General features: G+C 32.6%; 1 protein-coding gene across 1 annotated transcript in view; it reads right to left on the minus strand.

Moving 5' to 3' along the window:
* Nucleotides 1-266: 266 nt before the first annotated feature.
* Nucleotides 267-24260, minus strand: part of Dh44 (corticotropin-releasing diuretic hormone 44) — a 279701-nt gene continuing 255707 nt past the window's right edge. The window contains exons 4-6 of the mRNA XM_088231369.1: nucleotides 17404-17549; nucleotides 11011-11124; nucleotides 267-2233 (exon numbers count right to left, since the gene is read on the minus strand). Of these exons, the coding sequence (XP_088087495.1) occupies nucleotides 1943-2233; nucleotides 11011-11124; nucleotides 17404-17535 (537 nt within the window). The 5' untranslated portion in view covers nucleotides 17536-17549 and the 3' untranslated portion in view covers nucleotides 267-1942. The remainder of the gene's footprint in view (nucleotides 2234-11010; nucleotides 11125-17403; nucleotides 17550-24260) is intronic.

Genomic DNA, 24260 nt, shown 5'->3' on the forward strand with positions numbered 1-24260 from the left:
AGGTGTAACGGAGAGTATTTTTCTTTATGTTCCTAATGACTACCTTAGACATAGACAGCTTAAGCTGTTTTATCTTCCTGCTTGCAGAACCAACTTGCCGATGGTAATGCCAGTAGGAAGAGCGATGTCTTTACTCAACCGTATCTCTTCGGATATTGACATCTTTCATATTAGTGAAAAAAAGTTCAGAGAGGATAGCATTCTTTCTCTATAATTGCTGGGTATTTTTATTTGACCATTTTTGTATATTTAAATTTTAGTATTAATTTTTTCGTGTTATGTATGCATTGACATATTTTGTAATGTACATAAACGTTTATAAAATAAATAAATTGAAATTATGTTGTTATAACAGTAAATTTTAAACATAGCTGCTTTTATTTTTTTATATTTTAGATCGTTATTTATGTCAATTTTTAAGCGTGGTCATCAATAAAATCACGATGTGGCTCAATGTTAGTTTCTGTATCAACATATAGTTATTTAGGCTTGCCACACTTATTTAGAAAAAGATAAATGGTAAGCCAACATCAAAAGAGTTTTATGTTCATTGTATACCTTATGTTCCATTTGCAACAACACGCACGTCAATGTTTTAAGAGTCAATGGTGGCATTATTACTCGGTGGCGATAAATTGTATCAAGCATAAATGGTCAACAATGTTTGATACTGAAGTCTTAAATGTGTTTAGTATTATGTAGTTTTATCAGATTGTATTTTATATAATAAATAATATGTCCAAGTCTCATTCTGATCAGCATTTGGTTGTGAACAGAGAACAACCTTTTAAAAAAAAATGTAAATATGCGGCAACTAATATTAGAGAGGCCTTCTGAATAAAAGCAAAAAAAAATTGGAAAATTTTTGAAATCAAGGGTAATTAATTATTTTAATCATTTGAAGATTCACTGATTATGACATAAAAGTCGGAAATATGCAGTATACATTGAGATATAAAATATAGAGATAACACTCCATACAAATCCGAACTAAAAAGTCGTCCTCAAATGAAAGGGAATGATCAACGGAGGGAGCAAGTGTCGTCACGTCATATCACGTCGACCTTGGCAAGCAAAACACGTATTGCAGTAAAAAGCACGGACTGTTTACATCGGCCCACTGTAAGTTCTATTCAGTATGTTGCTCCGTTCCGCATACGCGTCACCTTTGTTTGTTGTTTCACTCTACGCCCGACTAACTGAGCAGGACAGAGATTGGAGACGAATAAGTACTGGTAACATATATATAGACGGTTTTTGACCTTAAAATAGCTATTTTAAACAAGTATTGATTAAGAGAAGAACATTATTTACCGGTGAAAGTTTAAACCATCATTTTTCCAGATTGATTTGTGCGTACATGTATAGAAATTTTAGTATTTGCGAGGAGAAAAGTAGCCGGGACAACTCGCAACAGACTAAACTCAGTTCTATCAAACATACGAGTATGCCAATTGACAGCAGGTTGAGGGACCATTTTTCAAAAGCTCATGTTTACTCAAGTTATATATACCTCAATGGCAGTACATGGAAATAATATTTAAAGTCGCTTTGCCATTTTTTGAATTTTTGTCTTAACACATTGACTTGCCAAGTTGAGACCCGGGACAGCAGCTCTTCCTGCTCTTTCTAATATCCCTTGATTTTAAATGTTAGCGGGTATGCCGAAAAATAATTATATGGAAGCAATAATTGACTGATTTTTAAGGTCCTATAATACGCGGGACTGTTAAAGTAAGCGTTTGCTTAGCGCTTGTTCAAAAGTAAACTCTGACTCCTTGCCTTCAATGAATAACCTTCAATATGATTGAATATTTGCAATAATAATAACACATAGATAGTATTTGCGGTTAAATGCGAGCAACTAACTGCTCTGTTTTTCGTAGTATTGGTATGTTTGCAATGTATTACCTTACGCTAAAATATCCAATGTGAGTTCATTTTAGAGGTTATTAATTCCACTGGCAAAGTATCCGTTGGCGGCCGCTCGCCGGTCGGCGGCGTCGGCCATGTTGGTCAGCATGCCGCGCTTCTGGGCGGGCCCGAGTTCTGCGTAGCCGTCCCGCTTGCCTACGTTCTTGAAGAACACGCGGTTCTTCTCTGCCTGGATCTCGTTGTCGCGCATCTGCTTGCGGGCGATCTCTAGCAACAGTCGCTGGCGAAGGACGTCCATGGGGTTCACGATGGACATGGATGGCTGCTTGCGCTTGGATCGTAGGGGGTCGTCGGGGTCCTGGAAATAATGATTTCATTTGTGCGTTAGTACATTTTTGCAATAAAATGGTTCCAACTAAAGACAATGAGTAAATTCAGTGTTTTTTTAATGATTTTATTCGTTAATAGACTGTCATGAAAAACTTTTTTTATGTATTATAGGATGGGTGCGCGTAAGTTGATGAAGAAACATGGATTACACCTGCCGGATACACGTAAAATTTACCCTGTGCCCGGCCCATTTTCGCGAAATTTCATGCTTTGTAAAGGGTTTCTTAAAAGTGCCATAATTATGAAAACACTTAGTTAAATCAATTGAAACTTCTAATATTTATTTGAAACAATTTACTTAGTCATTTTTGAATGATAGTTCAGCCAACATTGGCCTTTATGGATCCAGGTTGCAATGTTTGCACATATACAGGTCTCACGCTTTTTTTGTGCCAAATTGGTGTTGCCCACCGTAGTATCTTATCGCTATGATTTTTAAAGTTTTGTAATATTAAATGTTGGCCTCGTGGTGTAATGATCAGTGCATTTGCTTACCATGCAAGAAGTTTCAGGTTCGATTCCCGACGTGGTTGATATGAAATATTTATTTTAAAGGGTGTTTTTGCACTAGAATATTTCATACTCCCTTTACTGGTGCCTTAAGCGTAAGACTGATTATCCTACCTTTATGTAACAAAAATGATCTAGATACGCTGCAATTGCTGTACAAATGCAGTGCCCTATGCATCATCAGGAGCGGAAAGAAAATAATAATGATGATGAATTTTGAAAATGCCCACTAAAATTTTGAAATTACACCGCCAGCGATGACACGAATTCAGGTCGGCGAGGGTTTTTGACACTTAAAAGTTAAGCCCCGTACAAATCTTTTATACCTGCTGAACGGCAAAACACGCCAAACGTCGAAAAACATGGCTACCTCAGAAACTGTAAATCTATTGTCAGTTGCCACAGCAAAATAAATTGACATAATTTATTGGTTATTATAAACACGTCGTCACTTAAACCTGTGACGTTGCAAAGACGAAACGCGTCACATATATTTTTTTTTAAATAAAATTAGAATTAAATCCAATAAAAGTGTTTTGTTTATTTATTTAAAAGAAACAAACAGTCGACAATGATATAATAACATTTAAAAAAAAATACAGTTTAAAGACAGACCAGCGAAGTTTCTTAATAAAAATCATACATAATATTAAATTGTATTTTTAATTATATATTATATTATTAATTATATTACCTTAACAAAAGAATAAATACGCATTTGGCGTGACAGAGCGTTTGGGAACGAGTTAAATGTCATCATGTTTGAGGGCTCAGGGCATGTCTATGTGTAATAATATGTCAATGTGAGTTGTGCTATGTTTTGATATTCCCTCAAAATGAATACAAAATGGACTACAATTGCAATGTTGATTGTCAACTTCTATCTAGATTGAATGAAATTTATGATCTTTGTATTAGGTATACAATGTATACTATACATGATTGTAAATTAACTTTCGACACCCATGTCAAAGCAATTGTTGACAAAGCGTCTCTAATGTAAAGGTAAATAATTTAGGGCCCCGATTACAGTGAGAAAATAACAGAGATATCTTCGACTGTTTATAAAAAAAAATCGATATTTGTGTACGAAAATGAGAATATTTGCATAAACATTTCAAGTATCTTCATTGGTAATCTATAATTGAACACGTTTACATGAAAAAAATGTATGCATATTCTGCTTTTCATACAAAAAACTTAATTTTACTTTGTAGATAAAATTGAAGATAAACGTTAATTTTCCATTGTAATCGGGGCCCAGATCATAGCGGCATAATTTCAGAGCTGCCATCGAGTTTATTTCAAGGTTCTGGTTCTATTTCACACACGCAACATGGAGCAGATTAAATATTTTTTTGCATATGACATTTTTAAATAAAATATTTAGAAGAGTTTAGTATTTCACTCTCAAAGTAATCTAAAAATATATCCGTAACTAAAACGCTTTTACCAACAATGCTTAATTAATATCATTTTATGTCGTAAATCTATTCACTAATTTAAATGTCCAGGCATCGAAAGCAATTATTAAAAATGTCCTAAAGTCATCTGATTTACCAGAAAACATGTCGAGTTTAACGTTTGTTAAAACAAAATTATTTCCAATTAAATAAAAAATATTATCACTAAACTTCAGGACTCGCGATAAAAAGTCCAACAAGCCCTTCGCTTACTGATATATTTAAAAATAATATTGAGAGTAAAATACTAAACTCTAATAATATTTTAATTAAAAACGTCTTCTTATGGAAACGGTGTGTCTATGATGTTTTGTGTATTTGGTCTGGAAAAGAACGTCAATAAACTTTATTTCTTAATACATATTTTTTTTCAACAATGTTTGAGTATGTCCAAATGCTTGCAGACTGGCTGGATTTCCTCCCTAGGGAGTTATTCATTTTTAAGTTTATTTCAACAGAGAGGGAACACATTTTTGAGAAGGGAATATGGGAGTCTAGGCATTTACAGGGCTTATGACCTGTCATTGACTGGTTTAAGTGGCCACTTTACACACGGTGTAACATTAATCATTCTGCCCATGTTTGAACATCCACTATTCCTCAACTATTCCATCTGTTGACTTTTGTGAAGTAAAATAAAATAAATAAAATAAATAAAATAAATAAAATAAATAAAATAAATAAAATAAATAAAATAAATAAAATAAATAAAATAAATAAAATAAATAAAATAAATAAAATAAATAAAATAAATAAAATAAATAAAATAAATAAAATAAATAAAATAAATAAAATAAATAAAATAAATAAAATAAATAAAATAAATAAAATAAATAAAATAAATAAAATAAATAAAATAAATAAAATAAATAAAATAAATAAAATAAATAAAATAAATAAAATAAATAAAATAAATAAAATAAATAAAATAAATAAAATAAATAAAATAAATAAAATAAATAAAATAAATAAAATAAATAAAATAAATAAAATAAATAAAATAAATAAAATAAATAAAATAAATAAAATAAATAAAATAAATAAATAAAATAAAAACCGATCCGCTGGTTAAGTAGCCACTTTACACACTGTGTAACATTCACCACTTTGCCTGTGTTTGAACATCCATATTTCTTCGATTCTTCAATTTGTTTAAACCAGCCAAAGACAGGTCATAAGCCCTGTAAATGCCTTGACTTCTATATTCCCTTATTTAAGGTATTCTCCATCATCTTCAAGTATTTGTTGGATTTGGTCATGCCATGTCTTTCTCGGTCTTCCTCTATTTCTGCATCCATCAACATTCGCATTGTAAATATTCTTAGCCGTTCTTTCGCTGTCCATTCGTTCTACATGTCCAAACCAGCGCAGAGCTCCTTTCTTGATTTTGTCGATAATGCTCGTCTTAGCCTTACATAATGTTCGGATCTCAACATTTGTGCATCTATCATACATAGTTTTACCACACATTCTCCTGAGAGATCACATTTTGACAGTATTTTTTTTTTTTTGAGACAAAAGAATTTAATTGTATTTCATATCCCTATATTTTGTACCTTTTAAAGAAAAATATATATTAATTCTTTTCCTTTTAAAATTTTATCTGCACACATTGTTTAATTATTTTTTTATATCTAAATATGTTCTTTATACACAACTGCTGTGTTATATATATAGTATTTATGTAAAATAATACTGTTCAATTGAATTTTAAAGTTCTTCACAATTATATTAAAATGTTTATATTATTTTTAATATGTATCTTTTTAATGTAAAAAGCACTGCGTGTCGTGTATATTAATAGATAAAATAAATAAAAAATTAGCCTACTTTCATCCCTGTTTTTCAAAGTCCATACTTCACTACCATACATCAAGGTCGGGACGAGGACTCCGTTGTGAACTGCTAATTTTGCCTCTTGCGACAAAATTAGCCGTTCAGCAGCAGTTGCGTTGCATCATCCAAACAGAAGCAATACTAGTATCTATTATACTGTTAATTGTACACGGATAGTTAGGTGTAATCATATTCTTTCATACCGATAACCCTATGGTTATAGTTCTATAACTAACTATGGTTTTCATTCCCCTATGCCTAAAATTCTAAGGTCTGCCAACAAACATACCAGTCTTGATGTCTTTGATAAAAGCTGTCTTCTTTCAAACGATCACTAAATCAAATTCAATAATAAACACCTCTCTCCCGCTTCCACTCCCATCAAGTCCACTATATACTCGTACCATTGTGTCTTTCTACTATCCTTTATAATAATTTTCTTTGCTTATATTTATATATGTCCTAAAAAATGCCCATTGGGCGTATATATAAATAAATAAGGTAAGTTGTTATAAGTATTAGGTGATTGGAATCTCAAATTGAAATTTGAAAAATCTCATTCAAGAACTTATGGATCCCAGATCAAATAACTTTAAAAATACTGTAAATTCATTAAAACCACGTCAAAGTAAATAATTTTTCGCTGTATTTTTTACATATTTTATTTAAAAAATTATTTATTATCCCTTACGGATTATAACGTTCATTTTACAAATATTTTTTTATTCACACTCTTTTGTTGATAATAATATTTTAACATCTATTAAAAAGTTTGTCTGAGTCCGTTGTTTAGTTTTGTCTGGTAGTTTGTTGCATCATTTTAGTCCCGGTTTATTAGTCTCGACTGTCCTTGTCTTGTTTTAGAAGGCTGTATATGATATTTTTCTGATATTTTCGTATTGTGTCCATATTTACTACTTTTAAAAAAAAAATTAGTTCTTCGTCTACAATTACATTCGTGGCTAATTTTTTAATAAATTTTAAGGATTCTAGGTTAAAGAGTTAAGTTACATTTAATTGCTTAGTTTGTTTAAAAAGATCTTTATTTGCTGTTAGATAGGGGAGGTCATGTACTAACCTTAATATTTTATTTAACTGTCTTTGTAGTCTGTTTATGTCATTTTGATTTCCTGTTCCCCATAGTAGTTGCATATAACATATTTTAGAGTTCACACAGGAACAAAGTTTATAATAACAATAAAAAACTCGATAACGTCGCCACTTTTCTAATTAATTGTTGATATGAATTTTGAATGTCAATTGTTTGTCTTTTTTTTGTCCTAAGTATTAACTATGTTCAATTTCAGTTCGTCGTTCATCATTATAAATTATAAATTAATACATTTTATGAATATTTCGAAAACCTGCGCTGTAGCCGCCTGTTTCCATACAAATAAAAATATTCCTAGATAAATAAAACAAATCGGCACATTCATTTATTTGTTAGTTCGGAGACCATAGTCGAGTTGAGAGCACGTCGCGCGTCGGTTTGAATGAGGAACTTCAGCCCTACGGGAAATTAGATACAAAAAATGTATTCTTGCGCTCGGTAAAAATTAGAGCATTATGCAATAATACAGCAAAATTATTTGAAAATGAACAAAAAAGTATTTTTAAATGTTTTAATAAAAGCGAACTACTTTGAACGACGTCACTGGCTCATATAATCAACCAATGGTAAAAGCTGTGAATGATTTTCGGTTTGTTACCGTCAACGGACCAATCCGCAGAACTGACCGAGAAGAAGCAGAAGAGAACTTGAGACGTCACACGCGGAAATAAAATTGTTTTCAGGCGTTGCCTAGTAGGTGATTTGCTTCAGCCGGATGAATCTCATTCACGTGATAAAGGTTTCAGCTCTTTTACTTCACAAAAGTCAACAGATGGAAGAGTTGAGAAAATGTGGATGTTTAAACGTAGGCAGAATGGTGAATGTTACACAGTGTGTAAAATGGCCACTTAAACCAGCCAATGATAGGTCATAAGCCCTGTAAATGCCTAGACTTCCATATACTCTTCTCAAAAATGTTTTCCCTCTCTGTTGAAATAAATTTAAATATGAATAACTAACTCCCTAGGGAGGAAGTCCAGCCAGTCGGCAAGCATTTGGACATACTCAAACATTGTTGTTATAAAACTCTTCACGGTTAAAATAAAGTATTTTGAAGATTCAAATTTCCAAAATACTTTTTTTTTATTTGAATTAAAATTTGAACAAAGCCATTGATTTCATCGGCTTTAAACAGCGGATTATGATGTTAATTATCCACAGGAAATTTGTTTGAAGAGACTCTTCTCTTTAAACAATTCTTGAAAACGGTTTTGTAAAAATTAAACTAATTGAGAGCGTTATCGCTCAAGGATTACACTTGAATTCAGTATTAAGTCAGTACTTGCAGTTAATTTTTTTCGTAAAGGTTAGGTACTCCGTGGATTACAAGATTGGTAAATTAATGAACATTTTAATATAATATTAGTGATAGCCCTAGGAAAATACGTAAGATTTAACTTTGGCAAAACAATCTTAGAACATACAAGGATTAAGGATTAGATCAATTTAAGGAAGGAGTTATCATTTTTTTAAATTATTTAAATAAAAAACTCAGCCTAAACGTGACTCGAGTTAATTTCAAAAATGTTAAAATACTTCGGCGACTTTCGCGGCGCAGTGGTTAATCCTTCCTTCAGTGGCAAAAACATCCGCGCGTTACGGTACTTTGTAGTCAATACACATGCAAGAAATTAGGGATTTAAAAATATATATTTATATGCAGTTGCTTCAACAGTTAGAAATCGGAAGCAAAAATATTTTTGATCTAATTCCTAACAACATGAAAAAACCATGGACTGGCTTCGCAGCTCTAACAACGTGACCCCCCTAACAAAGGCTCGAAAGCAACTGCGTTCAACTGGCGTATTGTGGTAGTGGTACAGGTTACTTTGCTACTGGCCTGCGTGACGTGTGAATTTGTTTCTCTCGCTCGCGAATATACCTATTGCATCGAGAGTGAGAGGTAAAGAGTGTTTATATACAACATACGACACATTGGTAAACTTTTGAACGTATTAGTGATTCATCTCCGATTTGTTACAAAATGCTTTTTCTCTGCCCAATAGTTATTTATTATTAAATAATAAATTATTTCAATCTATACGTACGTATTACGTATACACGTATACCTTAGGAATACAGAAAATCTTAACTCTGTATTTTTTATATTTATCATCATCATCTCCTTTCCGCACCTAATGGTGCACAGGGCACTGCATTGGTATATAAATCGCAGCGCATCTTGACCATTTTTGTTATATGAACGTAAGATTTTTGTTATATGAACGTAAGAGTCTTACGTTTTTGGTGCCTGTCCAGGGATTATGACATATTCTACCGTAAAACCACATTTTTTAAACAAATAACTTTTATCAACCATGTCGGGAATCGAACCCGATACCTCTTGCATGGTAGGCAAATGCACTAACCACTACAACACGAGGCCAAATGATTACATTTATAAAGATATTAAAGTTATAAAATGCAATGTGCCCTAGCTACACATAACCGGGAAGGGAGAGTTAAGACGCTTGACTCAGATTTCATGGTTCCAGGAGAGGCACCAGAAGCGTAATACTGATCATCTTACGTTCATGTAACAAAAAGCATCAAGTTAGTGTACCTATGCAGTGCCTTATGCACCATTAGCGATGATGAACGGGAACGAGAACGATGATGATTATAATTTTGAGTGGAAAATTAGATTGCTTGTTATCGATAATTCGCTTACTTCGTGGGCTTTAAATTGGTAAATTAAACCTTGAATTAATTCAAGAAAAAAATAAAAATGACCAGGTTGTGCTCAGATTGCAGTGTTCTATGCACCATCAGATGCGGATAAGGAAAAAAAGACATGGACGCAATAACGGCACAATAATGACCCCAAACATGATCTCGTTTAGAATGTAAATCCCTGAGGCAAAAGTGGTTTGATAATTGCTATCTCGAGGTTTAATTAAAATTTTATTTAATTACGTGATTTAATTCTCAAATCTGGCGAAAAGTCGCTACTTGTTGCGTTGTACGAAAAGTGACATATTTAAAGCATTAACTTTGTGGTCAAAAATACATTTTATTTAATCAATACTCTGGATAATTACTTCTATGGACTGGAATATTTTCGTATTCCGGCTTGGAATTCATTAAAACTTACGCTTCATAATGTTCTTACATAAAATTCTATCCAGATATTATTATACTAACTAACGTCAATGTTCAAAATCGCTTCTTCTACTTCTTCTTCTTCGATGGCATTACAACCCAAATCCTTGGCCTCCTTCAACTTTTGCCTCCAACTCTGTCTGTTCACTTTTTTAATTTGCAATTTGTGGAAGCTGTGCTGTATCTTTTTTGACGTCGTCTACCACCTCAGCTTGTATATTTCAATCCTACTTTAACCCTCTGGATGTCCAGCAATGATTATCTTAGGTACTAGCGCTTTTGGCATTCTTTGTACGTGTTCAGTCCATCCGAACCTTCGCAGTTATAAATGAGGGGGACCCAAACAAAACAGGAATTTGCCAAGTTTTAACAGGCAAAAATGATCGCGACCCATCTTTGAAACCACAATAAAAAGGTTCAAATTCCTATGCACAAGTACCAATTAGTGACAGACGCAATCAACCAATTCTAGAATAATAATTAAATAGATTTTTTTTTTTAAATTGGTAAGAAAACATTTTTTTGTATCCAGTTTCCCGCATTAATGAACTTACTCACAATGCGTCATTTTATACGTACCTGGGTATTGAATCAATCGTAAATTTGTTACTCCACCAAACCACAAAGAACGCATACAATTTATTATTCTCCCACTAATTAGTGTGTTAGTGTTAATGGAGACTGGAGTTAGTTAATAGTCCAAAAAAGAACGACAACACAGACCTGCATGTTTTCCATTTCAGTGAGAATGTAGAGTCGGGGGTCGGCCACCCCTCCCCACTGCAGGGAGGGGCGGTACTTGGCGGCGAGGCGGGGAAGGAGGTAACCGAAAGTTTCCTGTAAACATACATAATATAATATAATTAATATTTAAAGCATTAACTTTGTGGTCAAATATTTCAATAAATGTTAGTACATAAGAACATTGGTACATACATTTTGAATTTTATTATTTTTTTTTATGAGTAAATTTCATAAAAGGTACATGTTTTTCAAAAATTCTATACATATCTACTTTTACACATCTAGTAAATGTTATCACTGTAACTCTCCAAAAAAGAGACTAACTCTTGTGCTTGGAGAGTTACTTACACTGTTGTAGTTGTTTATTATAAGAGTTTATATAATTTTAAATACGAGTACATGAGAAAAAAATAAAAACATAGGATATAAAAAGAAAAAACATTGGATATATAAAGAAAAAACATAAAACAATAATACATTCATACTAATTAAAATTTAATGTAGTTTTTACACGTGTTCAAAAAATTTCTTTAGATTTACTTTAAATTTATTTATTGATATATTATTTTTAATAGTTTTTAGTTCATTGGGAAGATTATTATAATTTTTTACACCTTTGAAGACAAAGCTATTTGACCATGACTTGTGTGGAATTTAAGAATTTTAATATTATATTGGTATCTCAGTGACTTATTCGTCTCAAACTCCTTTATTTTATTTTAGTTTTTTATATATTTGTATAATATAATTTATTTTATAAAGAGTGTCTACTGTATGAACCTTAAATATTTAAAAAAGACTTTCCGTATTGAATTTTAAGGGTTTATTTAGAATTACTTTAATAATTATTCTTTGTACTATTTTAAAAGAGTTTAATATATTGGCGTATGAACCACCCCACCCCACGATACCATATTGTAACAAAGATTGTACAATTGAGTAATAAGCTATTTTTAAATTATTGATTTTTAAAATATTCCTTAATATAATAAATATGTATGTACATTTTCTAATTCGTTTTACTAGTTCACTAATATGGTCTTTCCTAACTTTCAATTAAATTAGTCAGTTATATGCAAGCTCCTGACGTCACTACGACCTGTGGAGATCTGTTGTGACGGGTCCCCGTGAATAGTTCTTGCCCTCCAACCCCAGGTCTATAAAGAGCCAGGCTACTGCGTAGAAGGCGAGAGTTTACATTTTGCTAAATTTCCCCCTCCATGCCCAGATCCGTCAAGTGTCGGGCTATTAGGTAGGTGGTGAGATTTTTAACATCCTCAGGTTTAACCAGTGTCTTATATGATGTAAAACATCACATTCTCTTATTATTTTTTTAATATATATTTGCACCTTTGTATTTAGTAGCCTTACGTGTCATGTACAAGGCTAAGATACTAAGAAAAAAATCGTTTTTGTTTATCTTTGTTTTGGAAATGGGATGTTCGATCACTGATTTTGGTAAATTACTTTTATGAGTCCAATCACTACTGTTGCAAAGCCCAAGAACAATATCGCGTGATAACTACTTTTAACGACAGTGTGGATATCTGTTAAAGACATTTCATCTTTCCTGCATTCTGCTTCAAGATTATGGCGTTGTAAACTGGAAACATGGGCACTGAAATAATAGATGTTCGATACTCTGTGAAGAAATATCGTCGCATGGACAATAGTCATCATTCCTTAATTTAAACCTATATAGGTAACTTCTCATAGCTCCGTGCCCAGTAAAAATTAAGGTCTTTGGTGATGACGACGGAAGTTTGCTGCATGAGCCAGCGTTGGGAAAAACATCACATTTTACATAGAATGTACATAGGTGTTTCCTTATCTGCACTGCAGAACCTACATATAGAAGTTAGTTTCGGAAAGGTTCTTTCTAGCAAGGTGTTTGTTCAATTTGCAGTGCCCTGGGCGGGCTCTAGTGATAATCCCCACTTAATTTAGGTTGAGCTTTATTAGGTCGATAGCAAAACTTTGCAGTTACCCTTTTTTTCTTTTTTTTTGCACCACAACAGGCCAGGAAGCCCAATTACAGTGGTGAATTACATCACAGAACACCCAGGCTTGAGAAAAATCACATTTAATTTTTGTGTTCTCACCGGGAATCGAACCCGGAACCTTCCGTGTGTGAGTCAAGCGTCTTGACCACTACACCACGGAGGAGCTTTTACCAGTTCCTTCGCATGGCGCTGACCAGGTACTTTTTGCCAAAGCATTACACTCTGCTTCCTGACCCATGGCCTAAGCTCATTACGAAGAGCACATTAAGCAACCCACAGTAGGATTTAGGGACTATTGGGGCTGTCTCAGCTCCTAGCCTTGTCAGTTTATCAGCTGCCTCGTTACCGTTGATGTTTGAGTGTCCATACTAATGAATACCGATACAAACAGGTGAAATGAATTTAGAAAAATTAATTATTTTTTCAAAATCAATGTGGATATTGTGAAAACGTGTTTTCATTTACAATTTTCAAAATAAAATTCTTTAAAAATATGTCTCAACGAAAACGCGACAATTTTTGGCATTTGGCCTTGACAATTTTGACTTCAAGATTCGTGACGACGTTCCATTCAAATGTAAACGGTAACAAAGGTCGAAATTGAGTTCTTCATTCGAAAAAAAAAATCAGTTTTCTTTTCATCATCATCATTCCCTTTCCGCACCTTATGGTGCATATGGCACTGCATTGGTACACCAATCACGCCGTATCTTGATCATTTTTGTTACATGAAGGTAAGATAAGCAGTCTTACGCTTCAGGTACCAGTCCAGGGACTATAAAATAATCAGGTGTGAAAACACCCTTTTAAATAAAAATTTCATTTAAAGCATATCGGAAATCGAACCCGAGACCTCTCGCATGGTAGGCAAACGCGCAGACCATTACACCACATGGCCGATAAATTGCTTTTATGTTACATGTATCATTTTATTTTATTAGAATACTTCAAATTGGAATCTCATGTTGACGAAATTGAGCATTTTCAACACCTTCTACGGTGAAAACGTTGTGAGTTTTCTACTAATTTGCTGTATTTTTTTATTGTTGTGTCCTCTTGTTCTATTCATTTGGAAAAAAATTAACACAAATAATGTTAACTAAAAAAATATAAAGCAGCTGTTTTTTCGTCGGCAAAAACCTTACATTTGCGTTTTCCATGGAGGTAATTATTATTAGTAACAAATGAAAATACCAAATGCATACTCCGAGTCATCCATGCACACATATATATTTTTATTTATACTTTTACATCGTTTGTATTCTTTTTTTATACATAATAATGTGGGGTGTCCCGTGCCGAGGGAAACATTTTACAAAAAGTGAAACATGCCTTAAATTAGTTATTTAACAAAAATGACATAATAATTATTTTAAAAACGTAATTTATCTTAATGACCTAATTATCATTAACATAATAAACAATATAAACTAAAATAATCATAAAAAACATAACCAATTTATAAAGACCAATAAACCAAATTTCATAAACAGTACACACATTTAACCTATTTGGCTTGACCTACTCATCGATCCGTGTGCAACCCACCTCCACTATCCATTTCTTAATAGCAATTTTATATTGTAAGAACTTATTTATTGTCCTTATAGATAGTGGAAACAGATTGTACACTTTAACCGAGTAGTGGTGGAGTTTTGGACGCACATAGTCACCCAGTAGAAATCGCACAGAAGAGTATAGTTAAGATAATGTACAAAAAGCATAGACTATTTCCTATTAACGAATTGTACATAGAGAGCGGACTCCTTAATTTAAAAACGTTATATTTATTACAATGCTTAAAATATGTACACAAAAATAGGGAATTGTTTGGCAATAATTTAAATAGGACTAGTAGCAGATCAGAAAGTGTACTGTCGGTTCCAGGATGCAGAACTAAGTTCGCACAGAGACACTCTTTCCATGTTGGTCCAAGATATTTTAATCTCCTACCCAAGGAAATACAAAATATAGAATCCCTTCCAAAGTTTAAAGCGGCTTTGAGGACTTGGATCAGCATGGAAAATACAGATATACACCTATTGTGAAAGAGTCGTACAACAGCATATTCTAAACTTTGATGTCTTAATTACATTGTTTTTGTCATTTTCCTGTTATTTCTGTATGATTTTTTAATGGCATTGTCATATTTGTGTTTGTATACCAAAAAATTCACCAAAAACAATAAAAAAGGAATGGCCCACGCTCAGACGTTTAAGTCTTTGTGGGCATTTTTTCCAAATTTAAGGCTATGTTTATTTTTAGAATATGTATTTTTTCTCTTTTTCTCTTCTAATGTTTAATAAATATAATGTATAAAATATGTAATTTAATACATGCATAATATGTAACAGTATGGAAAAATAAACAAAAAAAAAAAAAAAAAAGTAGGCCAATCCTCTTTGACAGAAGGTTGTATTAATTTTGATTTTTTTTTTGCAGCATCATGGCGGAGTATGAATATGAACGCATACATGTACATAACTACATGCGTCTACATATAAAACATACACAAACATATACATTACATGAGATACATATACATACATAGCATAAACCATTCAAGATGTAACTGAACCCTCCCCCCCTCTTCTTCACATACCTCTTGTTTCATCTAATTATAGGCAAAATTCATATTTATGGCGAACTTTTAATAATTTTAATGTAATAAATAAATCATTTAACATAGATTTATTTGAAAATAATCTTAATAACGTGCGGCGTTTGCTTTCGAAATAACTCGTAGTATTTTTTTCTTTTCTTTTAAGTTTGCATTTAATTACTATTCATTTTATGTTCGAGAATCTCTTACTGTGATGCTACTTGTGAAAACCTGTAATTGGCTTATTTGTTATTTGTTTTGTTATATAAATATGAGATAATTATAGCTGTTGGTTATCCAAATAAATAAAAAAAAAAAAAAATGTACACCCAGCAACTCTCCCAAATAATCATCACCAGCGAGAAATTTTCTGTACAAATGCAACGTGCAGTTATAGAAATTATAATGGACTCAGTATTTATGTATATATTTATATATATACATAAATACTGAGTCCATTATAATTTCTGGTTCACACACTGGCGCCGTGACGCAGTTGGTTAGACAGCCAACTATGAAATTACTTACAACAACCATATTAAACCATTCGAAACTGTTCAAAATTTTATATCAATAATAATGCTTCACAAAAATCGCACTTTTCCATCTTTCCAATTGTTCCAAGAAGCTAAACTTTTAGACCTTAGACAAATATATTGTTTTCAATGTTTAAAATTTATAAACTTATAATTAGAAATCAAACACTGATTTGAGTCTACTGAATACATTATTTTATTTTTACAAATATAAACATATAAAAATAAAAACTTCGTGACAATTGTTTCGCCTTATTAGGGCATTTTCAAACGAATGTGAAGATCATTTGGATTGAATGTCCTTATATAGTTATATAATTCAAGGTACTTAAGTAGAAAATAAAAATAATCTTATGAACTATAGCATGTACATTAATCATAATTGAGGGAGTGTTCAGTAGACTCAAATCAGTGTTTGATTTCTAAATATGGAGTTCTACAAAATAAACACCAAATCAATCAATAAATTTGAAATATATATTTAAGAACCAAAATTTATTTCCAAGTAATTCAAATAGATCAAGTCAAAAAAAGAATCGTGTGTTAGAAATACCACATTGAAAAACGAGGCTCGCACAGAGACATGCATATTTTATAGGCCCAAAATTTTTTAATTTTTTTTTACTGATAATATTTCATTAATTCAAAACCTTCAAAATTTTCCTTCTTTTAAAAAACACGCACTATCCTGGATACAATCTAAAAATATGAACTCATTTTTTCTATGATATATTTTGTTGCCCCTTAATAATAAGTAATGTTTTAATTTTTTTTTAATATTTTTTATTTCCTTTTAATTACTGTAAAAAAATACCATTTAATCTTTTAAAGAATATTTTATTTTCTCTTTCTTTTGTTGCACACAAATGTTATAACTGTCTATTTATTATGGGAGAAAAAATTATTGACATTTTATTGTATACCCACGAACAGGCCATGCCTATGTGGGATTTTTTGTTTACTATTTTTACTTTTAATTTGTATTTCATTGCTATGTAATTATGCTTTACTTTTTAATACTCTGTTTTACCTCTTAAATATATTGTAACAAAAAAAAATAAAAAAATCAAGGTGTTATGGTGAAATTTTCAAAGGTTCCTTCCATATCCTATCTTTCCCACCTGCTGACAAGCCTCTAAAATAGTAGCTTACCGAGTTATTCCTTTGAAAAAAACGTATTATTTATCCACCGGGCAAAGACTAAAATAAAAAAATACGTGATTATAATTACCGGATCCGGGGGCGGAGCATCAATAGCCTGCAGATCTAGCGGGGGCCCCATGTCCAGCCCCCCGCGGGGGGCGGCCAAGGCTCCGCACGCGGCCAGAAGTGCCCAACGCATCAGAACCCGCGCCAAATGCATATCTGCTATACAACCTGAAACCGAATACTCTCATCAGTTTATTTGTTTATTTATTGAACACTAAAAAAATACTAATAATACTCAAAACTCGCATAGACACATCATCATATTTTAAAAATAAGATATTTGAAAGAGAGGATATGATTGTAATACATCATAACACCCAGACCAAATAGGAAAAAATCTTTACTGTATTTAGTCTTTATAATCGCGGCCCAGAACCGCGATTTTAAAGGCTATGTTCCAGGGGCGAACCGTGTATAGAAGCGATTATGCTTAGCTTACCATTATATTTGACTAACTACAATAATGTTTTATTGTAACTTTATTTACAGAAAAACAAATAAATAATTAACATTGATTTCAAATCATTTCCACCGTTTGTATTTTTATCGTAATATAAATATAAATTTTAATAAAGCGCGCCCAGCGCCAGCGGTGAGCCAAGAAACTAGCCGATTATTCCAGCTTATTTTTTCATACAAATAAGTACACTATATTTTGAATGTATTAACCCCGCATCATCTCTAAGAAAAATAGTGCTTAAGAAATAATGTTTGAAATGCTGTTTTCCAAATTCAGAATCTGCAAGTTTTCTCTAGGAGAAAAATCCCGCAACTGGATTTAAAATGTTTAAAGTATGGTACACTTATTTGTATAAAGAAATACGTTGAAATAATTGGTTGATTCCTTGGCTCATTGCTGGCGCTGGGCTCGATTTATTAATTATTTTTTTTATATTTGAAGAAAAATACAAATGATGGCAATGATTTAAAAGAAAAAGTAATTATTTTTTTGTTTTTCAGTAAATAAAGTTACCGTAAAACATTATTATGGATACTTAAATATGATGGTAAACTGCGCATAATCGGTTCCATACACAGTTCGCCTGATGCGCAGTTGTCTTTTTCGCACAGAGAAGGCATTTGCGAGATAGTGACATAAAAACAATGTTCAAATACCTATTCATCAAAAATGTCTGGCACGGCAAGTCCTCTTAATAATGCTGTGCATTTGTTAAATGGATTTGTTTGGTGAGTGGTCTTTGATAGTTTTGGTGTGAGCGAGTTTTCATGTCCTGAAAATGTCAATTTTCTCCTAACCGGGTCACCAAATTTTCAGGTCCACTGATCTTGTGTAATATCAAACATGACTTCATGTTTATATAACATTATTACTTACAGCCCACCCGCCTTGTGGTACTCCTATGCTAGAGTACGGACATTATACTCTAGTACATATCCTGTCTTGTTTATGCCCTTTGGAAATTCAATATGCTAAAAATATACAACTTATTATGGGGTATTGGTACATTGCAAGTAGCGAGGTTTTGAGGTTTATCCACAAAGAGAAGTCTCGCTTTGTAAAACCGAAGAAATTGCGATGTTTTCCGAAATATCTGAGTATCTAATAATATATTTTTTATTAAAATTATTGTATCATTCGTAATTATTTTTATTTTAAGTTACTCGTATTTTACATTTTTATTTTTAATAATTATTGTTTAACACAAGCACTACCTAAAAAGCCATAGTAAATTGTTTAATATGTTGGCAAATCAAATTTGAAATGGATAAATAAGTAAAATATCTAAATTTATTTCAACAGAGAGGGAAAAACATTTTTGAGAAGAGAATAAGGAAGTCTAGGCATTTACAGGGCTTATGACCTGTCATTGGCTGGTTTAAGTGGCCACTTTACACACTGTGTAACATTGTTGAATTAACTACCTGGAAAAGAAGAATGGTGAATATTTGAACATCCATATTTCCTTAACTCTGTTGACTTTTGTGAAATAAAAGAGCTGAAACCTTTTTCACATGGGTGAGATTCATCCGGCTGAAAACAATTTTCCAATTTTTATTCTTCTTTTATCACCAGGTAGTGAATTCTACAATGTTACACAGTGTGTAAAGTGGCCACTTAAACCAGCCAATGACAGGTCATAAGCCCTGTAAATGCCTAGACTTCCAAATTTCTTTCTCACAAATGGTTTCCCTTTCTGTTGAAATCTGATTTGAATTTTAACAAAAAGGTTTCTAACTTTTTACTAAGCTTTTTATTGTACCATTTTTAATACAATTACAAGTTTTAAACAATTATTTTTTTATACTTACGCACCCACACGCACGCACCCTCTCAATCATTCATTCCCACACGCACATGTATCCTCTCCCTCATTCATTCACGCATACACACATTCACATACACATGAATACAAACGTCACACAAATACAATTACGAAACTTCTTTTCTTATATATTATGTGTGATTATATTTACCGTGGATTTTTAAAATTATCTTTAGCATTGTCAATATTTTTCTACTTATTTTGTTTATGTAATAGCTGTAAAAATCCCAAAAAAAAAAAAAAAAGAAAAAACAAAATACACGTGAAATACTATGTTTCACTGAGTTGTATTAAAGACGCAAAACATATTTTGCTTTATAAAAATATCATTACTTTTCTTTCAGGTTATCATTATTTTCTCTAATTCCTACCCTTCTCGTTTTTGTAATCCAATTCTTTTTTAATCGCCGGAAGATAATGAAAAAAATGCGAATCCTTTGACGAAAAACTTGAAAGATTATATTTCACCTGAGCTGTCTTGAGCCGCCATTACACGGTACATTTAGTTGACAAGATGGACGAAAAATTTTCTCACCAAACTTTCCCCCGACTCAACTAATGACACTTGTTTAGAATAATTTCACGCCCTAAACCCAAAATACTGTTTTTTATTACGGAAATAAAATACAACAGGCTTATTGGGTACTTAATACGTCAGCATCGTTTAATACTATAAAGAAAAGAAGGAATTATATACTGTTAATAGTAATTTGTAAATAATTTAAAAATAAAATATCAATCTCACTTCTTGATTTCACCATCATCATCAAACCAATATTCTTATTTTTATTGTTCGTGATGGTAGTAGGGGTCAGTGCTATACAAGCTTCTGACGTCACTGCGACCTGTGAAGATCTATTGTGGCGGGTCCCCGTGAATAGTTCTCGCTCTCCACGCCCAGGTCTATAAAGAGCCTGGCTAGTGTGTAAATAGGCGAGAGTTTACATCTTGCTAAATCTTCCCCTCTAAGCCTAGATCCGTAAAGATCGGGCTATTAGGTAAGGGACGAGCTCTTTAACATCCTCAGTTTTAACCAGTGGCTCCTTTTATGATGTAAAGCATCACATTCACATTGAATGTGTATAAGTGTTTCCTCATCTGCACTGCAGAACCTACATCTAGAAGTTTCGGAAAGGTTCATTCTAGCAAGGTGTTTGTATAATCTGCAGTGCCCTGGGTGGGCTCTGGTGATAACCCTCACTTGATTTCGGCTGAGCTTTATTAGGTCTGTAGGATTTAAATAGTGGAGGGATGCAGTTTCTACCCCAGTTAGAGATTGACAGAGAAGTCACGAGGTTGATGTTTGACGTTTATTTAGTACATGGCAAATAAATTATGAATTATGTAACACGAGTATTAAGGCGATGAGGAGTTGACGCAGCTGCACTTGAACTACATGCTGAAACTGTGTGACTACGTCGAGCTGGTCTGAAGTGAACATAACCTGTTGGGCTGACTAACTGAACGGGCTGACTGACTGGCGTTGAGTCCTGTGGTCTCTTTATAGACGACGTTTCTTTTGTAGTTCATTTCTTCATGGTAGGGACGGTGTGAATGTCCTGCAGAACAATGCTCCTGGTTTAACGTGCAATACTATAAGAGTTGCATTATACAAAAAAAATTATAATAAAATAAAATAAAATAAAATAAAATAAAATACGGATGTATTGGATTCGATAGGAAATGATGACATTGCATCGTTGGTTATTAGTTTATTTCGGGTGATCTAATTTAATACGTGTATGTCATTGATTATTGGCTATGGAGCCCACAGGTTAAAAGCAAAACTTTGCGATAACCCTTTTATTAGTTCCTTCGCATGGTGCCGACCCGGGGGTTTTCACTAGAGCACTACACTCTGCTTCCTGGCCCATGACGGCCAAGACCTAAGCTCACTACGAAGAGCGCATTTAGGCAACCCACAGTAGTGTGCAGGGCCTATTGGGACCGTCTAAGCTCCCAGCCTTGACAGCTCATCAGCCCAGCATCAAACTCTTATTCACATTACTAAACCAAATACAGCGTATCTCGATCATCTGTTACATGAAAGTAAGGTTATCAGTGTTACGTTTCAGGTGACAGTCCAGGAACAGTGAAATTCAGTGTTAAACCATCATTAAAGTTGACATAAAACTAAATAACGCAAAACTTAAAAATACCTTGTACATCAAATTTTATAACGCCTACTAATACACAGACAGTTTTTTTTTGTGACGTCATCACTTTTTCCAAGCACACATTACCCTTAAGCGAAGTGAGATGATAATAGGTGGAGGGGGCGTCTACTTTCCTTAGATTGATAGAAAAAGGTGATCCTAGAAAAGGGTGACCACACATTTAGAACCAACCCTTAAGCTTTAAATTTAATATGTTTTTTTTTTTATATGACAGCAGTGACCTCCGGTGATAACTGTCATCAAGAAGAAGCGATATATAATATATTTACACACTGTGTATTATTTACACATGGACATAATAAAAAAAAATTGTACAGAAATATTTCTTTGATGACTGATTATTCATCAACAAAATAGTCAATAACGCATTCAAAGAGTTTCATCAATATACCAACAATGTATTATTTCCCTAGATTGAAGGTGAACAGAACAGGTGTAGAAAATGCTCACGTTCGTATACTTAACATTACATTTTGAAGGCTTGTAATCCAAAAAAATAATGATCAAACTTTTTCAACTAGAATCCTTAAAATTTATTCATAACAGTTGAACATCCATATTCCTTCAATTATTTCTGTTGGCAACAGGCGTTGCCTAGTATGTAGGTGAAATAATTCAATTAGATGAATCTCACCCGCATAAATAAAGGTTTCAGCTCTTTAACTTCACAAACATCAACAGATGAAAGAATTGAAGGAATATGGATGTTTAAATATAGGCAGAATGGTGAATGTTACACAGTGTGTAAAGTGGCCACTTAAACCAGCCATTGACAGGTCATAAGCCCTGTAGATGCCTAGACTTCCATATTACATTCTCTTAAATGTTCTTCATCTCTGTTGTAATATTTTAATATAAACAGCTCCCTAGGGAGTTGAATCCAGTCCTTGTCTACAAAAATTTGGACAAACTCAAAATATTGTTTGAAAAATAAAAACTTGAAAAAAAATGTAGTAAACTTGGACACAATACGAAAATATCATATAAAAAATTCTAAAACGAGACAAGGACAGTCGAGACTAATAAACCAAGGACTGAAATCAAACAATTAACTACCAGACAAAACTAAACAAAAGACATTTTTAAAACGACAATAACAATAAAATGTGAATTTTAAAAAGAAAAAATGTTTTGTTTAATAAATGTTATCCGTAAGCGTTCATAAATAAAATGTTTTCAAATAATAAAAAAAACTACGTAACGTAAAAGCAAACAGAAATATTTCTTCCAAATGCAGTATAACTTAACCATTTTGTTTTACTTTAAGTGGTCATTATCAAATTTGTAAAAAAACAGATATAACTGATGGTAACACCTAATAATACCTACCCCATTGTCACCATACACTAGCATAGCTCTAAAAGCAAAGAGATTGATTTTAGTAGGAAAATGTCATGTGACGGGTCAACACTATTCTCCCCAAACGCTTATCAACATAAAACTAAAATAGATCACTATCTTCCAGATTGGCCGCTTATTACATAAAAATATAATAGTATATTATCCTATATAATATATAATGCTTTTCTTTTAAACAGTAAATCCCCAATTGAAAGAAAATAATGTCCATTTATTATTTTTAGGATACCTACCGACACGTGCACTTACATCAAAATATTATTTTGTAGTAAAATTCATATTTGAAGCATTATTTTTGTGGTAAAAATAGTAATTCAATTTTTTATTTTTAAATCTTAATATTTTTAACTTTTTCGCATAACCAAATAATCTTCTTTTAACCCTCCTCACCCCTCACGACATGAAACATTTGTTTTTAAGGTTGTGTTCCACTGAAATATTTCATTGTCCCTGGACTGGAACTCAAAGCGTAAGACTGGTCACTGCACCATCTTGTGATGATTGAGATCCGTTTAATTTCGTTCAAAAATGCAGTGTCCTATGCACCAAAGTATACGACTAAGGGTTCAAATCCTGATGATGATGATGATGATATGAAATTCTGACATCTTACTTTATTTATAACCCCTTTCACTTTAACGGGTACACGTTATACACAATATGTTTGTTAATGTTTTTTATTAGTGGTTTTTTAATAAACTCGGGTTTCGGCATAGATTTTTATTTTAAATATTTATATAAGTTCCGTAAATAAAATTACAGAAGGCAAATTGCAAAAAAATTAGAAAAAAAAATCCATAAACTATGTTAGTCGACTTACCCCGATCTCATTTCACAAAGGTAGGTACTACTTTACTATTCCGCTGAATTCCGTTTCGGGAAATGGAAACTTTGATCTTTGAATGCTTGAAATGGTTCGAATGCGAAATGCAACCAAAGTACGCATAGACAATTGAATATCACTTCCCGCGCTCCGCACACAAAGCGTTTGACAGATACGTACTTTCCCGCCAATCCGATTTATATGCGTTCTTTTTTTCCAGCTCAAACGACTATCG

The sequence above is a fragment of the Micrasema longulum genome, unplaced genomic scaffold (assembly GCF_059751315.1).
Source record: "Micrasema longulum isolate JH-2025_06_02 unplaced genomic scaffold, ASM5975131v1 h1tg000877l, whole genome shotgun sequence".
NCBI classification, from domain to species: domain Eukaryota; kingdom Metazoa; phylum Arthropoda; class Insecta; order Trichoptera; family Brachycentridae; genus Micrasema; species Micrasema longulum.